At 46.9% G+C, this 19401-nt stretch overlaps 1 protein-coding gene across 1 annotated transcript in view; it reads right to left on the minus strand.

Moving 5' to 3' along the window:
- Nucleotides 1-11987: 11987 nt before the first annotated feature.
- PLA1A (phospholipase A1 member A) overlaps nucleotides 11988-19401 on the minus strand; it is a 31958-nt gene continuing 24544 nt past the window's right edge. The window contains 4 exon segments of the mRNA XM_032629309.1: nucleotides 11988-12400; nucleotides 13076-13240; nucleotides 16620-16728; nucleotides 19294-19383. Coding sequence (XP_032485200.1) covers nucleotides 12316-12400; nucleotides 13076-13240; nucleotides 16620-16728; nucleotides 19294-19383 — 449 coding nt within the window. The 3' untranslated portion in view covers nucleotides 11988-12315.

A 19401-nucleotide genomic window follows, 5' to 3' on the forward strand; every position in this document is an offset into this window, starting at 1 on the left:
GTAGTTTGGAGCAGAGAAAAGTTTATTGCAGGTCCATGCAAGGAGATGGGTGACTCATGCCTTAAAAATCCAGAACTCCACGAAGGCTTTCAGCAAAGCCCTTTTATAGGAAAGGTGAGGGAGGGGCACGGTTAGTTGTTGCAAACTTCTTGGTGTCAGATCCTTTGTCCTTGAGGTCAGGTCACGGTCAGGTCACGATGTTCCTGTAAACCTCCACTAAAACAAATGTTATTCTCTGTTCTGAGGAGAAAGGGCAAGGTCCCAAGGCTCAACCTTCACCCTCCGAGGTCCAGGTCCTGGCTAAGAGGACGGAGTCCCTTTTGGGGCCGGCTGCCCTGCCCAGGAGCATTCATCCAGCACCCAGGCTGGGTCCTCCCACCAGTGCCCAGGCCCGGCCCACGAGGCAGATCTCAGCTGGTGGTGCCCTCAAGGCCAGGTCCCCAGACCCTGCCCAGCCATCACCACTGAGGACGCCGGGCACCCAGGACCCAGCCGGCCCTCAGGCTTTATCATTTACACTGGAGAGAATCATTTGTGTAGGATCATTTGAGATCCTACACAAAATCATTTGTGAAGGAGTACATGTTGTGGCGGACACCAATCAGGCGAATTCACAGCTCACAGTCGCCCTTCTTTGAGAACAGCCCACCACAGAGACGGACCTGAAGAAACGACGGGTGACGTCCTTGCAGCCTAACCCTGACCTCTGGCCGCCTCCTAGGGGTAGACAACCGGTCTCAGCTGTATCAATTTTTGAAACTTGAACGGAAAGACTGAAGCCGGTTGAAGCTGTTACCTTAATGGCAGTGTCCATATACTCCAGTTGCTGAGGCCTCCATGGACTGCGACCCATGGAGACTGTCACCGCTATCAGGTCGCAGAGCTGGGTCCTGGGCCCGGCCAGTGGTCAGCCGTGGCGAGGGCTCTGGAGCTCTGCGGGACACAGCCCTCAGCCTGTCCCCGGGCTCCCCAGCTCACCCACCGGCCCCCAGGCCAAGGGCCCTGGAGGGCCCCAGGGAGAAGGCCGGGATCCGCCTCTCACCGCACTCTCTGCCGAGAGAGCCCTGCGAGGCTGACGGCTGGCGGAACCTGACCTCTAGCTACTGCGCTAACGTCTCGCGATAACAGTCTCGGGCTAAGAGCTGCGCGCCTGCCCCGCCCCTACCAGAGGCCAGAGCGTGTGATGGCGAAAGGAAGAGAGAGGCAGGCACCTGTGCGGGACCCTGGGAGAACTGCCTGGGCGGGGAGTAGAGTCCACCTTAGAGGCTCTGTGCCTTCTTCCCTGTACGTTCTGGACACCCTGGTTTCCTGTAGACACCTCCGCAAATCCTGATGACTGAAGAAGTGTGAGCAATGCCCTCAGCAGTTTCACTCCTAATCGTCATTGAATTTATACACTGACTCCTACTCAGAAATTCCCTGGAGGTCATGGGATTTTATTTCACTTTTGGTTCACTTATCTGACGTGAGGCTTCCCAGGAGTCCTCCTCTGCACAGCACATGATTGCAATTGCCAACTGCTCAATGGCCTGGAATTGCCCTCTGCCCCTCCCACCAGCCCTGAACCCTATTCGTCCCTCATGACTAGTGCCAACGTCCCCTCCCTTCCCACACTCTCGCCATTTCCCTCCAGCTCTGTCAGTATCACCAGTCCCCACAGGACCCTAGATCCTCTGGGGCTACCTTGCCCAGCCCTCCTCTCCCCCTAGACTCCCTCTGGAGGCACCAGAGGGCTGGGTGGACTCTGACTTGTGGCCGTGGTCCCAGCACCTCACATGGGGCTACAGGTCTGGCGTTTAGGTGGTAACGGTTAGAGCTTTGCTAAACTCAGTTGCTACCCATTTCAACTTGGGTCAGATTAACACGTGGGATTTTAGAGACGTCTAGTTCTGCTTTGCAGTTTTCTTTGGCTTCTGTCCACTATTCAAGCCAGAACTCTTTGACTCATGTGTGACTGAGGAAGGAGGTCCTTTCTGTCTGGTGTCTCCAGGCTCAGGCCTAGTGCCCCCCATCTCCTGACCCTGGACAGCTTGGCCTTCATGCCTGCTCCCCCATGAAGTGTCTGAGAGGAAAACACTGGCGACTCCTTCTCCTTTCTCTGATTTGGTTTCTTCTCTTTTCCCTGTTTCTTGCAGTTGTTACTGAAGACAAATCCGTGTGCCCGACGCACAGTGAGCCCAAACAATACCAAAACATCAGGAGTTTGGAACAGAGAAAGTTTTATGGCAAGGCCCTGCGAGGAAACACGTGGCTCATGCCTTAAATACCCCGAACTCTCTGAAAGCTTTCAGCAAAGCCCTTTTATAGGAAAGGTGAGGGAGGGGCACGGTTAGTTGTTGCAAACTTCTTGGTGTCAGATCCTTTGTCCTTGAGGTCAGGTCACGGTCAGGTCACGATGTTCCTGTAAACCTCCACCAAAACAAATGTTATTCTCTGTTCTGAGGAGAAAGGGCAAGGTCCCAGGGCTCAACCTTCACCCTCCGAGGTCCAGGTCCTGGCTAAGAGGACGGGGTCCCTGCGGGCCGGCTACCCTGCCCTGGAGCATTCATCCAGCACCCAGGCTGGGTCCTCCCACCAGTGCCCAGGCCCGGCCCACGAGGCAGATCTCAGCTGGTGGTGCCCTCAAGGCCAGGTCCCCAGACCCTGCCCAGCCATCATCACTGAGGACGCTGGGCGCCCAGGACCCAACCCGTCCTCAGGCTCCTCAGGCCGCCCAAACGGCGGTTAGGAGGCCAGGCCCCACAGACTGCAACACATGCAGACTGTGGCTGTCATTAGGTCACAGAGGCGGGGATGGGGGAGAGGTTTACTGCCGCATCGAGGCCTGGGCCGGTCCAGTGGACGGCCGTGGTGAGGGCTCTGGAGCCCTGCAGGACACAGCCCCCAGCCTGTTCCCTGGGCCGCCCAGCTCACCTGCCCAAGGCCGGGTGAGCTGGAGGGCCCCGGGGAGAAGGCCGGATCCGCCTCTTACCTCACTCTCCTTTGGAGGACCACCACTCTGCCGACCGTTGGCCGAGCGGGGCCACTAACGGTGGCTCATTGACAGTTGCTCGTTGGGGGAGGGGCCCACTGCGGCGCCAAGCAGTGGCCGAGCGGGACTTGCAACTGCCGCTCTAACCGTCTGGCGTTAGTGGTCTCCCGGTAACCGTTGCCTGGTAACGGGTGGCATGGTAACAGAGTGCTGCAACATCCATGTGCTAAGGGCTGCGCCCTGCCCCACTCTGTCGCATAGCCCGATTCCTCATTATTCACGGCTTCCCTTCTGTTTCTTTCCATTTCCCCCTTCCAATAACTCCTAAATGATTTTAACATCTGTTTTCTTTGTCACAAACATAAGCATTTTTTAAAAAAACACTCACGTTTATACTGTGTTACTTTAACCTAGTAAACCCCACTTTAATGCAACTAAATATATATGTATTTGAGAAGGCCTTCATTTTGTGGGTGTGTGGGCATGTGATTCCACCTTCCAGCCTGGGATCCTCAGGCCAAGCTAAAGAAGCACCTCTGGCGGGTTCGCAGACATCAGAGCTGCCAAGGGATGGTTTAGCCCTGGAGACCCTGAGATCCAGAGAGGAGTCATGGAAACCCTACCCCTTTTCCCTACATGGTCAGAGTTCATCCTCCCCCTTCCTGCTTACACTATGTCTGATGCATACTTCCTTGTCTGAAGCGATCCCATTGAAATTATTTGTTTAGAGCAGTGATTCTCAACCCTGGCTGCATATTAAAATAAACTGGGAAGCTTTTAAAAAAATACCAATGCCATACATAAAACAAGACAGCCACAAGTGTTGATAGTTGTTGAAGCTGGATAATGGGTACATGGAGATTCATTATGCTATATTTCTAATTTCGTATGTGTTTGAAATGTCCCATAATAAAAAGTTTAAAACTAAATATATAATATATATTATATAAATATATAAAATAATATAAAACTGGGCCTATAGCAAACCAGTTAAAATTGAATTTCTGGGGCCCCTCGGCTTAGAATCTGTAGTTGTAAAAGCTTCCCAGGGATTCTGAGGGTTGAGAGGGGGACATGGGGACATGAAGAGGATTGAAACGATTATAGTAGCTGCCTCTGGACTGTGAGCTTTTGATGAAATGTCAGATGACTGCCCCTAAAGTATTACTCCTGATTTGGATAAATGATCAAACATTCCAAGAATGGTGACTAAAGACAACTCATTTATCACACTGTCCAGCTGAAGTATTTTAAAGTAAATTATAAGACCACCAGCATTGGCACATGATGGCTCACTTATGTGTGAGCTTCTGAAGAGAACAGTCCTTTCTGTCTTCTTTGTATTTTCATTCTCAGCATGTAGCACATGGCCAGACACTTTGTCATTGCCAGTAAATGTTTGTTAAATTAAGTTTTCTTTAAAAAGGAGATGGGGGTGACACAAGTAGACATTGGATTAGGATGCCCTATCAACATAATGTTAAGAATATGAAGCTCTGGAGCTGGACTGCCTGGGTTCGAATTTCAGCTCTGCCACTTAGCCTTGTGTCATTCACAGTCCAGTAACTTAACTGCTCTGCACCTCAGCTTGTTCATATGTAAAATGGCAATAAAAAAGAACCTATCGCATATGTTTGTTGTAAGAGTTCTCTCTCGTCTCTGTCTCTGTCTGTCTCTCTGTCTCTCTGTCTCTGTCTCTGTTTCTGTCTCTCTCTCTCTATATATATATATACTTAAAACCATGCCTGACACATAGTAAACATTCAGTATGTTGTATCGTTAAGAAGACTGCCCTCAGAACGGTGCCTGGTACACAGTACATCACTGGCTTATAGTAAAGGTTTGCTGAATGAATGAATGAACATTCTGCTTTTGTGATTACTTGCCTCCAGTTTTACCCATTTCATTGTATTCTCCAGATAAGGAATATAGCAGAGGGTAACTTCTGAATGGAAGGTTAGGTTGAGAGTCAAAGGGAGTGATCTTGAGGTTGGAGTGGATTCAGTTTCAAGCCCAAACCAGGAGGGCTTGAGTGAACACTGGGAGTTTTAAAGTTGAGACTCCTGGTGACTGCAAGAAAGAAGGGGCATTTTTAGTTGAGTCATTCTGACCCCAGTGCCATGAAGAGGGGTGCCCACATATTGAGCTGACCTTCCCAGGATCTAAACCTAGATTTCTTTCCACCTCTCCACCCTCCAGCTCTGTCTAAAATAAGAATCTGTACTGGCTTAGTCCTAGATTGATGTTAGAGATCCAGAACTTCAAGGCAGCAGCAGGAATTTACTTCCAGATAAACACTGTCCTTTGTTTATCTTCAAAACGTTATTAAAGCTCACATTTATGTGTAATGAAGGTCATTTAGAGTTATTACAAGTCAATAGAAGTGCAGCCCAGGTTTGGAAGTGCAATATAAATGGGAGAGGGGTTATGTTTTCCTCTACTGGCTGACGACCTTGGGCAATTCCTCTAATCTTTCTGGGCCTTGGTTTCCTCCTCTGACACTCTGTGGCTTGATGACTAATATAAAAGGTTATTTAAAGAACACAATAATAATAATTATAGTGGATCAACCCAGCAGGGGCTAAGGATTTCTTCTGGTAAAGAGTAAGAAAGAAATAAAGGAAAAAAGATGAGGATTTAGCCACAACGAAAGTTCCTGGATTCTAGGTTAAGAAGTTAGTGAAGCCCTTAAGCTAAGGACATCAGTGAAAAGTTTGGAGCAGGAGAATGATAAGTTTAAAGAGTTTATAGAAGGAATTATCTGCACAGGTAAATAGAATGGACTAGAGGAGAATGAAGCTGGAGGAAAAGAGACTAGTTCGAGGTTGGTACCAGATCCAGGGTCTTACCACATGTCTGAGGGAATAGGCAGGAAGGGACACATATCAAGCAAATTTTGAAGAAAGTGACAGTGTCTGAGTGTAAATCAAGTATTAGGAGGAAGGAGGGGAATGAGCTTTTTTTTCTTTTTTTGAGCACTGTGATGTTCTGAGTCAAAGATGACTCAGGCTTCAAGCCTGGTTGGCAGATGATGGTGGAGGCTATTACAGTAAGGAGAGGAGGAACAACTTTAGGGGAGATGTTGATTTGATTTTGCATGGATTGAGTTTGGGCTGCTGTCAAGACACTGAATGGGCACATAAATCAAACAGTATGGTTTCATAAACGAGAGGGTGAATACTGAGGATTGGGGAGGATTTCAGGGCTTTCAAAGGGGCATGGAAGGACTCAGGCATGGCAATAGTCCTATCACCTCAAAGCTCTCCTCTAAGGGGAAGGAGCCACCTCTGCTGGGGTAGAGGCAGGGATATGATGGTCACCCCTGGGCCCGGGTGTGCTCAAGAGTGAGGTCAGAGGTGTGTTTAAGGCTGGGGAAAGCAGTATGTCACTTTCAGAATGTCACTTAGGACCACTTAACAAGGACATCAAGGACTGGATAAGAATGCAGCAATTTGGGAAGATTTATGTTTCAATATAATTTCCTTTACATGTACAACCAGAGCTTCCTCCTGTAGAGATATTAAAGGTTAAAGTGTAACAATGGCAGGTGAAATTTTACAACAAGTTGCATAAATGAAGGCCATTCCTGAAACTTACGAAAAGACCTTTAGAGTTAAGTCACTCTTCTCTGTGCCTGATCTTCTCTCGTTGCCTTTGTCTACATAATTAGAGTCTTGTCTTTAATTCAATTCAAGGAGCTTTTATTGCATGCTTACAACGTTGAAGACACAGAGAATGAGAAAATATAGTCCTTGCCTTTAAGGCCCTTACAATCCCATCATAGAAACCTGACCAACATGGAATAAGCTATAAACCGCCATTGCGAGGCTGCACGGGTACCAACTGCAATGACATGTGGGTTGCAGGCTTCCCGGGGAACTGGAAGTGGACCCAGTATGACTGGCAGAATCTGAATGGAGGTAGTGGGGGCAGCAGGTGCAAAGGCTTGGAGATGGCATTGTCCACAGTATTTGTTAGGGGATCCTGGCTTAAGCACATTGAGGGAAATGGCAGGTAACTTTAGTTAGATTGAGTGGGGCCAGACTGAGGAGATCTCTCTTTAGATATGTTGGTTAAGACATCTAAATACAAGAAACCAACCTGAGCAAGTCTACTTGTCTAACTATAATGTGGCAATTAGAGCCTAGATGATGGAGTCAGATGGCTTGGTGTGAATCCTGATTTTACTCATTGCTAGTTGTCTAACCATGGGGAAGTTGTTTAATTTTCCTGTCCCCTCAGTTTTCTTATATGTAAATGAAGTAATACACAGAATTGTTAGGAAGATTACATAAGATAATTTCTATAAAGAGATTAGAATGCTACCTGGCACATACTAAATGCTCAGGAAGTTTTAGCTTTTCACTTTCTCTGACATAGCATTCTGTATTGACTGAAAATTTTTGAATTAGTTGAATTTTACAATCATAAAAAAAAAGGCTTTATTTTAAAAAGTTCATCATAGTTCACCCATAGGGAGTTTCACTGCTCTGAAGACTATTCTGAATGAATGAATGTCATTTCAAAAAGGTAGTAAAATCTCAGGCCCCTATACTTCTGTAGGAGAGCCCATCATTCCAGTTTCACAGATGCGTAACTGGTCGGCCAACTTGGGAAGTGTTGAACAGCACATAGTAACTCCACAGGAGAAATTTGGTGATTTGGGCTACTTATCTCAGGGAGGCAATTATTTGAATAAGTAATCGCAAGGAAACTATTTCTTTCAACCACTGTCAGAGTGTATGTGAATTCTTATGACATTTTTGGAAAGTGATCCAGCACTGCTAACCTTTTGATATATCTGTTGACCTAGCTATTCTCACCAAAGAAATCTATCATATAGAAATGAAGGCACCAGTATGAGAATAGATGTACAAAAGTACTTATTGCAGCATCATTTGTAGTTGAAGAAAACTAGAAATAGCCTTAATATTCATCACCAAGAAAACGGTTGGCTAAATTATGACATGCCCATGCTGTGGAATGTATACATCCAGGGAATAAATTAAGTCTATGTATAGCCCAGGAGGAATATTCATGATATATTGTGAATAACAAAGGAAAATTGCAGAATGATGTGTGTGCTATGATTTCATTTTTGTTTAGAAAAAAACAAAACAAAAAACAACAACAATCATGTGTGTATATATTTGTATTAATGTGGAGAGATGTGTAGGACATACACCTAGCTATTAACATTTATTACCTCGGGGCCACGGAAACTATGTGTCTACAGTCTGACTTGTTAAAATGCACATGTATTTCTTTTGTAATTAAAAAAATATATATATATATAGTAAGGTGGGGTGGATTTTGGAGGGAAATTAACATGAAGACCAAGATTGAAATCACTCAACTGCTTTAAATCAATCCTGGTACTCAGACCCTGAATTATAATGTTGTTTTAGGAAGACCTTGTGGGGTAACTGGGGTCTTTATTCAGTCATCACTAGATAATCCCAAAGAGAAGACGTAGAAGACGGTGGATGAATATATTTGCTCCAGTAATCAGAAAGCAGAGACTCTTAAAATTAGAGATCAGGAAGTTTGATGTTGATTCCCAGCAAAGTCCAGGAACAAATGACTAAAAAGTTTGCTTGCATGTATTTAGGAAATAAAGTAGCAATTATTGGGAGCCTACATTTCTGGGAATTAAGTCATGCTAAAGTTAAATTAATCATATTTTAATCAGGGGATTGTTGTAAATATAAAGAATTGGAACTTTTCTCATAATATATAAGTAGCCAAGATAAACATGAGTTAGAAATATACGTGAAGGTTCAGAGTATTGACTGATCTTAAAGATGCTTCTAGAGGTAGGTGTCTACCCTTGACCTTCTCCTTTCAAGTTATTAGCTATAGTTATGAAAAAGGAGTCTACAAAAAATGTCATATATCTGCATATAGATATAGATATAAATGACATAAAGCTTGGAGGGAGAGCTAAGCATTCTTAAGGATAAGATTAGGATGTGAAAAATTCCCGACAGGTTGGAGAAACTACAATAATAATATGTAAAGGAACTGGGTTACATGAAAAGTTCATTCAGGTTCAAAAAGTCAACTCCACAAGAAAGCAAGCAAGCTGGATCAATAAGAATACAGACCTTTAAAAGCTGAAGTATTGTGGGTAACCCTAAAGCGACTCTTGGGTGAAGCAATGGAGGATTACAACAAAGAACAAATGAACGTGTGCCTCTGGTGTACACTGGGGGAGAAGGCCTGGTATATGGAGCCCAGTCCTGGGACTGCAGTACAAACTGAACAAACTCAGAGCAGAGCGACCAGAGAGAGAAAGCCTCTGGAATTCATGTGTGCAGTGCCATGTAAGGGCAGGGGTTGACTCTTGAATTACTTGCGTGGTAGTCTCTGTTCAAGAAACTTCTCGGCAGGGGTTGGGAGCGACAAGGGTGTGGAGGGAAAACCCATGCTCTGCCTTTGCCCTGCCATCAAGCAAGTTCTGTTACCGCTCCCTTTTTCCTAACCCCACACACATTCCACCTACGTAAAGCCAGGTTTTCTAGAGTGTGGGCGAGACAGTTTAAGGTAGCACGTAGACCCAGCATTAAATAATATCAAATCTCGGTGAAATTGCTAGCCCGGCTCTAAATTTCTTTCAGTCCACTGATTACATATATAGAAGAAAGTCTCTGTTTGGTGTTGATAAGTTTTTGACATCTCCCTTATACTTGTTAATCTTTTCTTTTTAATAAGGAAAAAACAGGCCTGGGGCATAGAGCTTGCAGCAAGCCACGGTATCTAGCTGGAATTTTAAACATTGTTATGCTCTCATTGTATTTATTTTTAGGATTAATTTATGATAAGGAACACTGGTTTTCCATTTAAGGTAATGATCTGAAGTTTCTGATGGGGAGCAACATAAAATGTGAGGGAGTCTAACAGTGACTTAAAGTAAGAGAACAGGAAGTACAGCCTCATACAGCCCAGGGTAGGTCTGTCTCTAGGGAGGTTCTTGCTGGGAACCTGGGTGGAGTAAAGGGAGGGATAAAACAAAAGAGGGGGACTTCCCTGGTGGCGCAGTGGTTGAGAGTCCCCCTGCTGATGCAGGGGACACAGGTTCGTGCCCCGGTCCGGGAAGATCCCACATGCTGCAGAGCGGCTGGGCCCGTGAGCCATGGCCGCTGAGCCTGCGCGTCCGGAGCCTGTGCTCCGCAACGGGAGAGGCCAGAGCAGTGAGAGGCCTGCGTACTGCCAAAAAAAAAAAAAAAAAAAAAAAAAAAGGGGTTTGGGTTTTGGAAAAAAAGAAAGAACTCCAATCCTGCATATTGAAGAAGTTTCTCCAAACATGTTGTTTTCCTACTGACTGGGATGGATGGTGCAGAAAACAAGGTGTGTCTGTGAGCATTCACAAGGCATCACCTGTCCTTCGGACAAAGGCTCCCTCTCTCTCCTGGTGCCCTAGGTGACTTGGACCAGATGGAGCAGTTGCAGCCTGTTGCTTGCATCATTCACCCAGCCTTTACTGTGGAGAGTGAATCGGCGAGTCAGCAGTTTCCTTTCAAAGCCCGTTTACTTAGGTTTTTTAAAAAAAGTCTCAAGCATTGTATGTATCCCCATGTTCATAGCAGCATTATTCACGATAGCCAAAAGGTGGAAGCAATCCAAGTGTCCACTGATGGATGAATCAATAAGCAAAATGTGGTTTATACACACAATGGAACATTATTCACCTTTAAAAAGGAAGGGAATTCTGACACATGCTGCAACGTGGATGAACCTTGAAAACATTACAAGCCAGATACGACAGTAAATACTGTATGGTTGTATCAGGTGCTCTAGAAGAGTAGAATTCATAGAGACAGAAATTAGGATGGTGGTCACCAGGGGCTGGGGGGAGGGGCGGTGGGAGTTATTGTTTAATGGGGACAGAGTTTCAGTTCGGGATGATGAAAAAGTTCTGGAGACGGATAGTGGTAATGGCTGCACAACATTGCGAATGTAGCGAATGCTGCTGAATTATACACTTAAAAATGGTCAAAATGGTTTTTAAGAGTTAAACAAAATCATTAAGTATAGAGGAATCCAGGAATACCTAGCTATGGAGAAAGCAGTGAAGGTATGTGTCATGTCTCTCTGTCTGTTCCCACGGCCATCGCAGCCATTCTCACCCTTCTCTGCCCTGCTCTATACCCCAGGGCCACATCAACGTGCCTCTTGTCTTCTGGCTTCTAGTTGCAATCACTCAGTGGGAGCACCAGCAGAATGGGGGAGGAAAGAAGAGTGAGGGTGGAGAATCTTTTCCCCTGGTTCTCTCCCTGCAGGATTGCTGTCCGATGACTGTTCCTTGACCAAAGGTCCCACAGACCTCTCTGTCTCCAGACCCTGGTGCTCCTTCCTCTGGCCTCTTCAGACATAAGACAGTAGTAGCTCCCACTGGCCCCAGTCCCAGGGAACTGCACTGTCCCTTGTGGTTTCCTCACTTCCTACGAACACCTTTATAAATAGTTCTTTTATTAAATTCTCAAATTACACAATTTGAGCACACCATCTGTTTCTTGTTGGACTGTGGTTTGATACAAGGTTATTTATAAAGATTAAAGTTTGGGAAACACTGACCCAAAGAAAATCCACCTATATTCCCAAAAGATCTCTCTGATCCCCCAAACTTTCCAGTTACCCAGAGAAGGCAATGGTAAGGGATGGTGAGTGGTACCATCTTCCTCCCCACCCCCCATCCCCTCTCTTATACCAAGCACTTCTTTCCAATTGCTACTTTTTAAAAAACATTTATTTATTTATTTGGCTGCCTTGGCTCTTAGTTGCGGCGCGCGGGGCTTAGTTGCCCTGCGGCATGTGGGATCTTAGTTCCCTAACGAGGGATCGAACCAACGTCCCCTGAATTGGAAGGCAGATTCTTAACCCCTGGTCCACCAGGAAAGTCCCACAATTGCTATTTTAATATAGAGAATTCAGCATCTACTGTTTTCTCCAATCCCACAGACTGTAAATCACCTTTTCTGTACATAACAGAATTCTGTACCAATAAAACAAACGATTCAGATATTCCATGGAGTTTTATTTGAAAAAAAAAAAAAAACAACCTTTTTCCTGTATATGTTTCTGTTGAATCCTAGGTACAGATGTCCAAGGATATGGGGCAATTGCAGTTAAGTATGAATAGGAAAGTTGAAATGGTGTCTCTGTAAGCTTCTTTAAATTCACAATGGAGATAAAGCTCTGTAAAATGAGCTCTCTCTCCTCTCTAAGGTAGCTAATTATGAGGAAAATAACCAAGACTTTTGTGTTCTTTCTTAGTAGTAATGGCTTAGAATAAGTTGAACCACCACCCCCAATCCAGGGAGATGTATCCTGCCCTTATATAACTATATACAGGTTATTTTCAGGTCATGAGAAACAGTCTCACTTGCTTGTAAGTTCACTGGCTCAGGTAAGCAGACGGTCCTTCTACTGCAAGAGAAGAGCAACAAGAGGGTGTGTCCTCAGGGCAGGTTCCTGATTGGTCGGGAGAGAGGGCCCAGAGTTGCGTGCGCCTGTGTTTCCATGATGTCAGGTGAAAGAATTCTACAATCGTCTATGGGATGATTACTCTTGGATTACCACGAGCCCACTCCTGTTCTCTGAGGGCCAGGTGTGGTAAGACTAATACTCTAAATGCCTACTAGAGGTGGGGTAAAGGGGACAGGGATTCTGGATCCACACCCATGACTGACCAGTGGAGGCTAAAGAAGAGGAAATATGCAATGAGCAATGTTTGTTCCAATAAAATCTTACAGAGAAACTAAGTATAGCAGGTAATAAAACATATATGTATATATATAGATATATATTTTATATATATTGTATGTTATAATTATCTATACATATTTGATATGTATATTTCAGGTAAAATGGAGTTTCTTATATTAAAGTGGGGATGGGGAATTAAAGTCCAACCTCTTTGTCTTCTTAGCATCCCAACCCAAGATGGCCCTGCAGGAGGTTCAGGAAAACCCTGGGTCTTCTGTCACCTCCACATCAAGGAAGCTCATACCCGTGATGAGATTGCACCTCAACAAGTGTCACGTCTAAGGTCAGGATTGATCCTTGTGGGTGTGTCTGGGGCGGGGTAGATACGGGGCTTACTTGTCATGGACGGGCAAAGGAGCAGTGCAGAACATCCCAATAACGATAGTCCGGTCTTTTTTCCAAACTCGGTTGGAAGGCTGAAACTTGAGTTTCACCTGGTTTATCTGGCACTGAGGGCTGGGGTGAGCTATGATTCCTTTCCCGTGGCGTTGCTGTCTAGGTCTGTAAGAGAAAGGCAAAGTAACTTACTGCCGCACACGTTTGGCCTTTGCCTCCCCTTGGCTCCTAGGGGCTCTGCGGGTAGCCCGGTCGGTTAGTTCCTGGAAGGTGGGCTCCACGGTCCTCTGCATCACCCTCACCAGCCCCTCGGCCCACACCCTCACAGCTTTGAATGTGATGCAGAAAATAGATGTTGCTTTTTGAAAGTGAATAAGTGGACCCTGCAGCGAAATAGTAGCCCTTGGATTTTCACATCTGGAAAAGGGTCCTAGTTAGTGAAGAACTGAATTCAGGTTAGTGAAGATCTGAATTCTGATTAGTGAATATCTTCAGTGTCAGGTCCATCTACCTGGAAGTAGAGGCCTCTTCTAGGTTGTTCAGTTCCAAGAAGTTTGTGTGAGGACTACTCTATTTTAGACTGAGTATGAAAGTGTAGATGGAAACAAATGAACAAACAAACAACAGGCCTCGAAGCCAGACAGAGCTGTGGTGGAGTCCAGGTGTGGTCTCCTCCCAGCTGTGGCTTTGGAGTCACACAGCCCTAGGTCTAAGCCCCAGCCACCCCCCCATCCCCCGCCCCCCTGTGCCCTGCTCTGGCCTGTTCCAGTCCCCTCTGGGCTCAGAAAGAGGGACTGTGAGAAAGAGGGAGAACCCGGAAGGCACTGCTTTCCCCTCTGCGGTGGCACTGGGTGTTGTCTAAAGTGAGCATGGTTTCCCTTTCCTTTCTGGCCTCTTCATACTGATGAAATGTCTTCTTTGTGTACTTTCTAACCAAGGATTAGTCATATAGTTTGTTTTGTCCTTTTGAGGAACATTCGGTAAAACTTTGTTTAAAAGCTGTTCCATTTTCTTCCTTTCTCTCTCTTTCTTTTTTTTTTTTTTTTTTTAGATTTCAAAAGTGTTTTGAAGTATTTCAGAGGAAAAAATAAGAAGATTATTCACTTTAAGAGTCTGCTTGGATGGAGAGCTTGCAAACTAGAAGGGCTACAAAGGACACTGTGAGTGAGTGGCCTGGGGACTTGGCCTGGGTAAATTTTCTCATTGGAAGGAAATCTTGGGGTTTCACAAAGTTATAGAAAGTAGGGGAAAGACCACACATAAACCCCCTCCCTTCTTTTAAATTTCTGTTCTGCAAGAGGAAACAAGAACCAAGGAGTTGAAGATGATCATGTTCTGATAGCCTTCTTCAAAACAGTGATGCAAATCTCTTTGGGGAGAAAAAAGAAGGAATCTGTGGATGTCCATTCTGATCACTCAGGGAGCTTCTAACAGTGTAGTGGTTGAAGCCATACCTGGAGATTCTACTGCTACTGGTCTGGAGTGGGGCTTGCTGTCAGTATTCTTTAAAGCTCTCCAGGTGGTTCTAACAAGCAGCCAGAGTTGTGTGTCATTGTCATGATTCCTGCCGGTGTCGGCTCATCTACCAGTGGGCTGGAAAGGTGATAAAAACACCCTTGCAGAAGTCACGTGACCTTGAACTGATCTAATGAAAATTACTCAGCTATAATCCGCAAGGCTCACGTGGGCACCCCAAGATCTTTGTGGGTGTCCTGACTGCCTGCTGTCCTGTGCTGTGCGGCCTGGGTGAGTTGGAACACTGCCTGGTGGGAGAGTGTCTGGGAGCCCAGACGTGAGCTCCTCCCAGCAGAAACTTGTCTTTCCCTGACAGCACAGTTAATATCCATCACTGTAGCCTGAGAAATGTTTCCAAGCCCAAATCTGATCCCATCACTCTCCTGTTTAAAATTCCCAGCAGCTCTCCAAACTGCTCTCAGGATAAAACCCAAAATCCCTACCCTGTCCTTCCAGGCGTGGCATGGTCTGACCCTGACTTGCCCCTCCAGCCTCCTCTCCCCATGTCTGGTCCCACTGCTGTCTGCTCCCCATGTCATATCTCACTAACCCCTGGTCTGGGGGGAAGGATCCTCCAAATCCTTCAGATCTCAACTCAAACATTGTTTCTTCACACTTGGTCAGGCTCTATCTTATTTGTTCTCGTAGCTCCTGCCACTGCTGACAATTGTGCATTTCTGTGTATGGGCACTGGTCACGTCCCTGTTTGTGCTCCATCCATCCCCCTGCAAACCACACTTCTCAGGCTCCCCGGCACAGGTGGCACGCTGCTTCAGGCAGTGATTTGAAGGAGCTGCATTTCCTCCCTGCTTCCCACTCCTGCCAATCATTCCCACCCTGCACCCCCCATCCCATTCCTTGTTCTACCAACACCACCTGGCTTTGTCCCTTGAGCTCTGGGGTGGAGTGACTCCTTTTGCTGATCTCTGCATTGCCTCCCCATCCTTTTGGGTTTTCAGTTCTCCCCACACTTTTGTAATTAGCTCTTTGTGTTAATTTCCTTCTATTGGACTGCCTGGCTTGGGCTCTGGTTTCCAGGCTGAGCCCTGACTGAGACAGTGATCTATCTGATTAGTCTGTCTCCTGCTGCCTTGTGAGTAACTAACCAATGACTTTTTTTTTTTTTTGCAGTACGTGGGCCTCTTACTGCTGTGGCCTCTCCCGTTGCGGAGCACAGGCTCCAGACGCGCAGGCTCAGCGGCCATGGCTCACTGGCCCAGCCGCTCCGCAGCACGTGGGATCCTCCTGGACCGGGGCACGAACCCGCGCTCCCTGCATCAGCAGGTGGACTCTCAACCACTGCGCCACCAGGGAAGCCCCCAATGACTTTTTAAAGAAACATGAACCACTGCTGCTGAGTTCCTGTCCCCTGCCAGGCTTGCGGCTCCCTGCAGTTGAGGCTCTCTGCCTGCTTACCTCAAGCCTGGTCTCACCAGCTGCGAGGCCCAAGTGTGACCCAACAAAGAAAGGAAATCAGCCCCACTTCCAGGGATTGGCACCACTCAGCATCAACCCTGCTGGCCCTCACCTTGCACTCATTTGCTAACTGACCCTCTGCCTGAGAGTCTGTTCTAGAAACCCATCTAGTACTGCTCCCCTCTCCTCCCATCCCTCCGCCCAGGAGTAGGTGCTTCCCAGGCTCTGGCCAGCCCTCCCTGGGCCAATGACTGAGGCCTTCCTACTTGCTGACATCCCTAATGCCCCCTGCCTGGATTCCTGATGCTGTTTCCTATCAGGGACCCAATCCCCAAACTCTCCCCACCTGTTGGGACGTTCCATTACTGCTGTCTGCCTGCTTGTCTGCTATTGTCTGAATACACTATACTTGGACCCCGTACTGATCCTGAACCTGGAACAGTTGCCCAGCCTGTGTCTGTGGGTCCATCTGTGGCAGGTGCCACCCTCACCCCCCTCCCCAGCTCAGCTGGCTCCACCCACCCATCAGTGATCACACAGTGCCTGTCCTGGCATATATGTGCATGTATGTAAATGGAAGGAGAGAAGCCAGCCATGTGGGACACTTACGTACATGGTGATCGTGACCGAGGAGGCGACACTGCTGCTAAGGAAGGTGACCGTGATGCAGGTGTCCTGGTTTCTCAGCTTCAGCAAGTAAAACTCCACAAGGCTGTGATGCACTAGGAAACCAAAGCAGAGCAGATAACTGGGCCAGAGGTCAGTGGGTGCAATGCACAACATGTCCCAGAGAGCAGCAGGGCAGTCAGGAAATCTTGCTCTCGCTCTTAGCAGCTGTGTGACCTGGAGCAGATTACCTGTTGTCGCAGGTTCTCAGCTTCCTCTAGTGTAAACTGGGATAATAAATTACGTACCCCACAGGTCTGAATGAGAATTAAATGAGTTAAAGCATATAAAGTCCTTAGACAGTGCCCGTGCCTAGGAATCATTCAATACATGATAGTTTTTATTATTACTTGTAATCCTAGAATGTGCCACTCTTTGGCACTGTGTCACTCTTTGTTACCAACGAGTGACATTTTCCTGATGGTGTGATTTTGAAAGAACCAAAAAGGGTCTATCTTATACTAAACAATTAACTCATAAAATAGAGCAACGCCCCTCCCCCCCTTAGCATACACCCTGTGTCAGGGAACCACCATGTGTGCAGGAGATGACTACTGCCCTCCCTGTGGTGGCTGGGTGCCTGTGTGGCATCTCCACCTGCTTGGGCAGCACAGACACTGAGGCTCTCAAAGCTGGTATTGTCGACACAGACTGGCTGAGCAGCCTGTCACCTCACAGAACATGATGAGGATTAAATGAGGTGATGGGGAGAAAACATTTCCGGTGAAACATTGCTCTACAAGAGAAAAGTAATATTGTGAGAAAAATGATTTTTTGGAGAAGATTCTCTGTCCATTCTGGTGCCTGCCTGGCAGAGGCCAAGGGTGACTGCAGGCCAAGAGTGCTGGGCGATGGGAGCTCAGTGCCATGATGGCTTGGGAGTGGGTGAGAGCGGGAGCTGCCAGGTGGGCTACCCGGTGGGTGCCCTGTACCTCCCACCCCCAGGAGAGGATGGGTCCAGCTCTGATGCTCAGAATGGAAGGCTCAGAAGAGGCAGGTCTGCTGAGGATTTGAACAGACACAGCCATACTTCTGGGGGAATGGGGAGGGAGTCTCACAACAAAAATGAAACAGTCAGAAAATGTATGGCCTGGTGAATTACCCTTAGCAGGGACCTAAAAATGCCTTTAACTTCCAGGTGTTCCTCAGGCTCCCTGGCTGTGCGGACAGAGAGGAGCTGCCGCTGGAAGTAGAAACGCGGTGTCTGGACAAAGTCCTCCCTCAGGCTGACCTAACTGAGAAATACAGCTGAAAAGAGCGGGTTCTTGGAAGAGGGGGCAGAGACACAAGTATGGAGGCAGATGATGACCTGGAAAAGGTAAAGGTTTTGGAGTCAGAAGACCTGGAGTTGAATGCTGACCTCTTCACCCACCCATTGTAGCCTTGGGCACCTCACTGCTCGGGGTTGGGTTCTCAGAGGAGCTGATACATGTGGAAAGCCCACAGATGACTCTTGTAACCCCCTTTATTCCTAAGAAGTAGCCACGTATTCTCTCTGGCATGAAGTTAGAAACACCCCCACCTCATCTCCCAAATTCTCCCATTGACAGAGGGAAGGGAGTTATTACTTACTGAGTTCCAGTCACTGTGCTGGTGATTGTCTGTGTACTATGTATTTTATTTTATCCTCACAATCGATTCTTTGAAATAGGTACTGTTATTTTTCCCATTTTCCACATAAGTATATAGAGGTTCAGAAAGGTTAAAAAAACTTGCTCCTGATGACACAGCTGGTAAATGGAGAAGTCGAGATTCAAATCCAGGTCTGGGTGACCACAGAGCCTGAGCTTCGGGCTCTGTCTCACACTTCACCAGGCCCTCTAGTTCCAGGAAGTTATAGCCACAAAGATCCCTCCACCAACCAACCAGACACCAGCTGATCAGAAAATCATTTAGAATTAGGGTGATCATATAATGTCCCCTCCAAACCAGCGTACTTCTACTCTGGACACACAATGAACCAGGATAACAGAATAACAAAATCAGGAAGTATAGTCAACCTAGTTAAAATGCAAATAGCATAGGGAAGGAGGATGGTTCGGCCTGTAATGTATGTCATAGATTCTAAGACGCCCATTTCTCTCACACTAAACATCTCTCACAATCGCTGGCATCTTAGCTTCAATGAAATACAGTGGTTAGGAGCCATAGTAAATAGCTGGAATATGTATATGAAGGTTCAGTATTCCTCGTGGACCCCGACCTAGGAGGGCTGCCAGAGTGGGAGACACATAGGATGGGCAATAAGGAGGGGGAAATGCATGCAGGTAGGAGAAATCCAAAAGGTACTCCCAAATACCACTCCAGAGAGAACCTACACTGGAAGGCAGGTTTCCTTGGTGGGGTGGGGAGGAATGAGGACCAGTGTACCGACAGTAAGGTAAGATGCCGCCAAGTTTTCATCCATAGAGCAGTGGTTTGGGCTACCTCTGAAAAGTTTTGGTTCTATCTAAGACCAGTAGCTGCTGTCCCCCACCTCTCCCTTCCCATGACATTTTTGCCCCAGGTCTTCACCTCCCACTTCAGCTACCATGCTGGGCTGGACACAGCCCAAGACGGAGCCCTGGACTCAGCTGGACAGCACACTGGCAGAGCTGAGCAGCTCATCTGCCTGCACTCACCGCAATATGGAGCCGTGGAAGTGGTCAGGAGGTAGACCTTCACTTCCTTGGGAAGTGGCTCTATCTTAACACCACCTTGTTCCACCAGCCCTGGAGATAGGGAAGCAA

The sequence above is a fragment of the Phocoena sinus genome, chromosome 4, assembly GCF_008692025.1.
Source record: "Phocoena sinus isolate mPhoSin1 chromosome 4, mPhoSin1.pri, whole genome shotgun sequence".
NCBI classification, from domain to species: Eukaryota; Metazoa; Chordata; class Mammalia; order Artiodactyla; family Phocoenidae; genus Phocoena; species Phocoena sinus.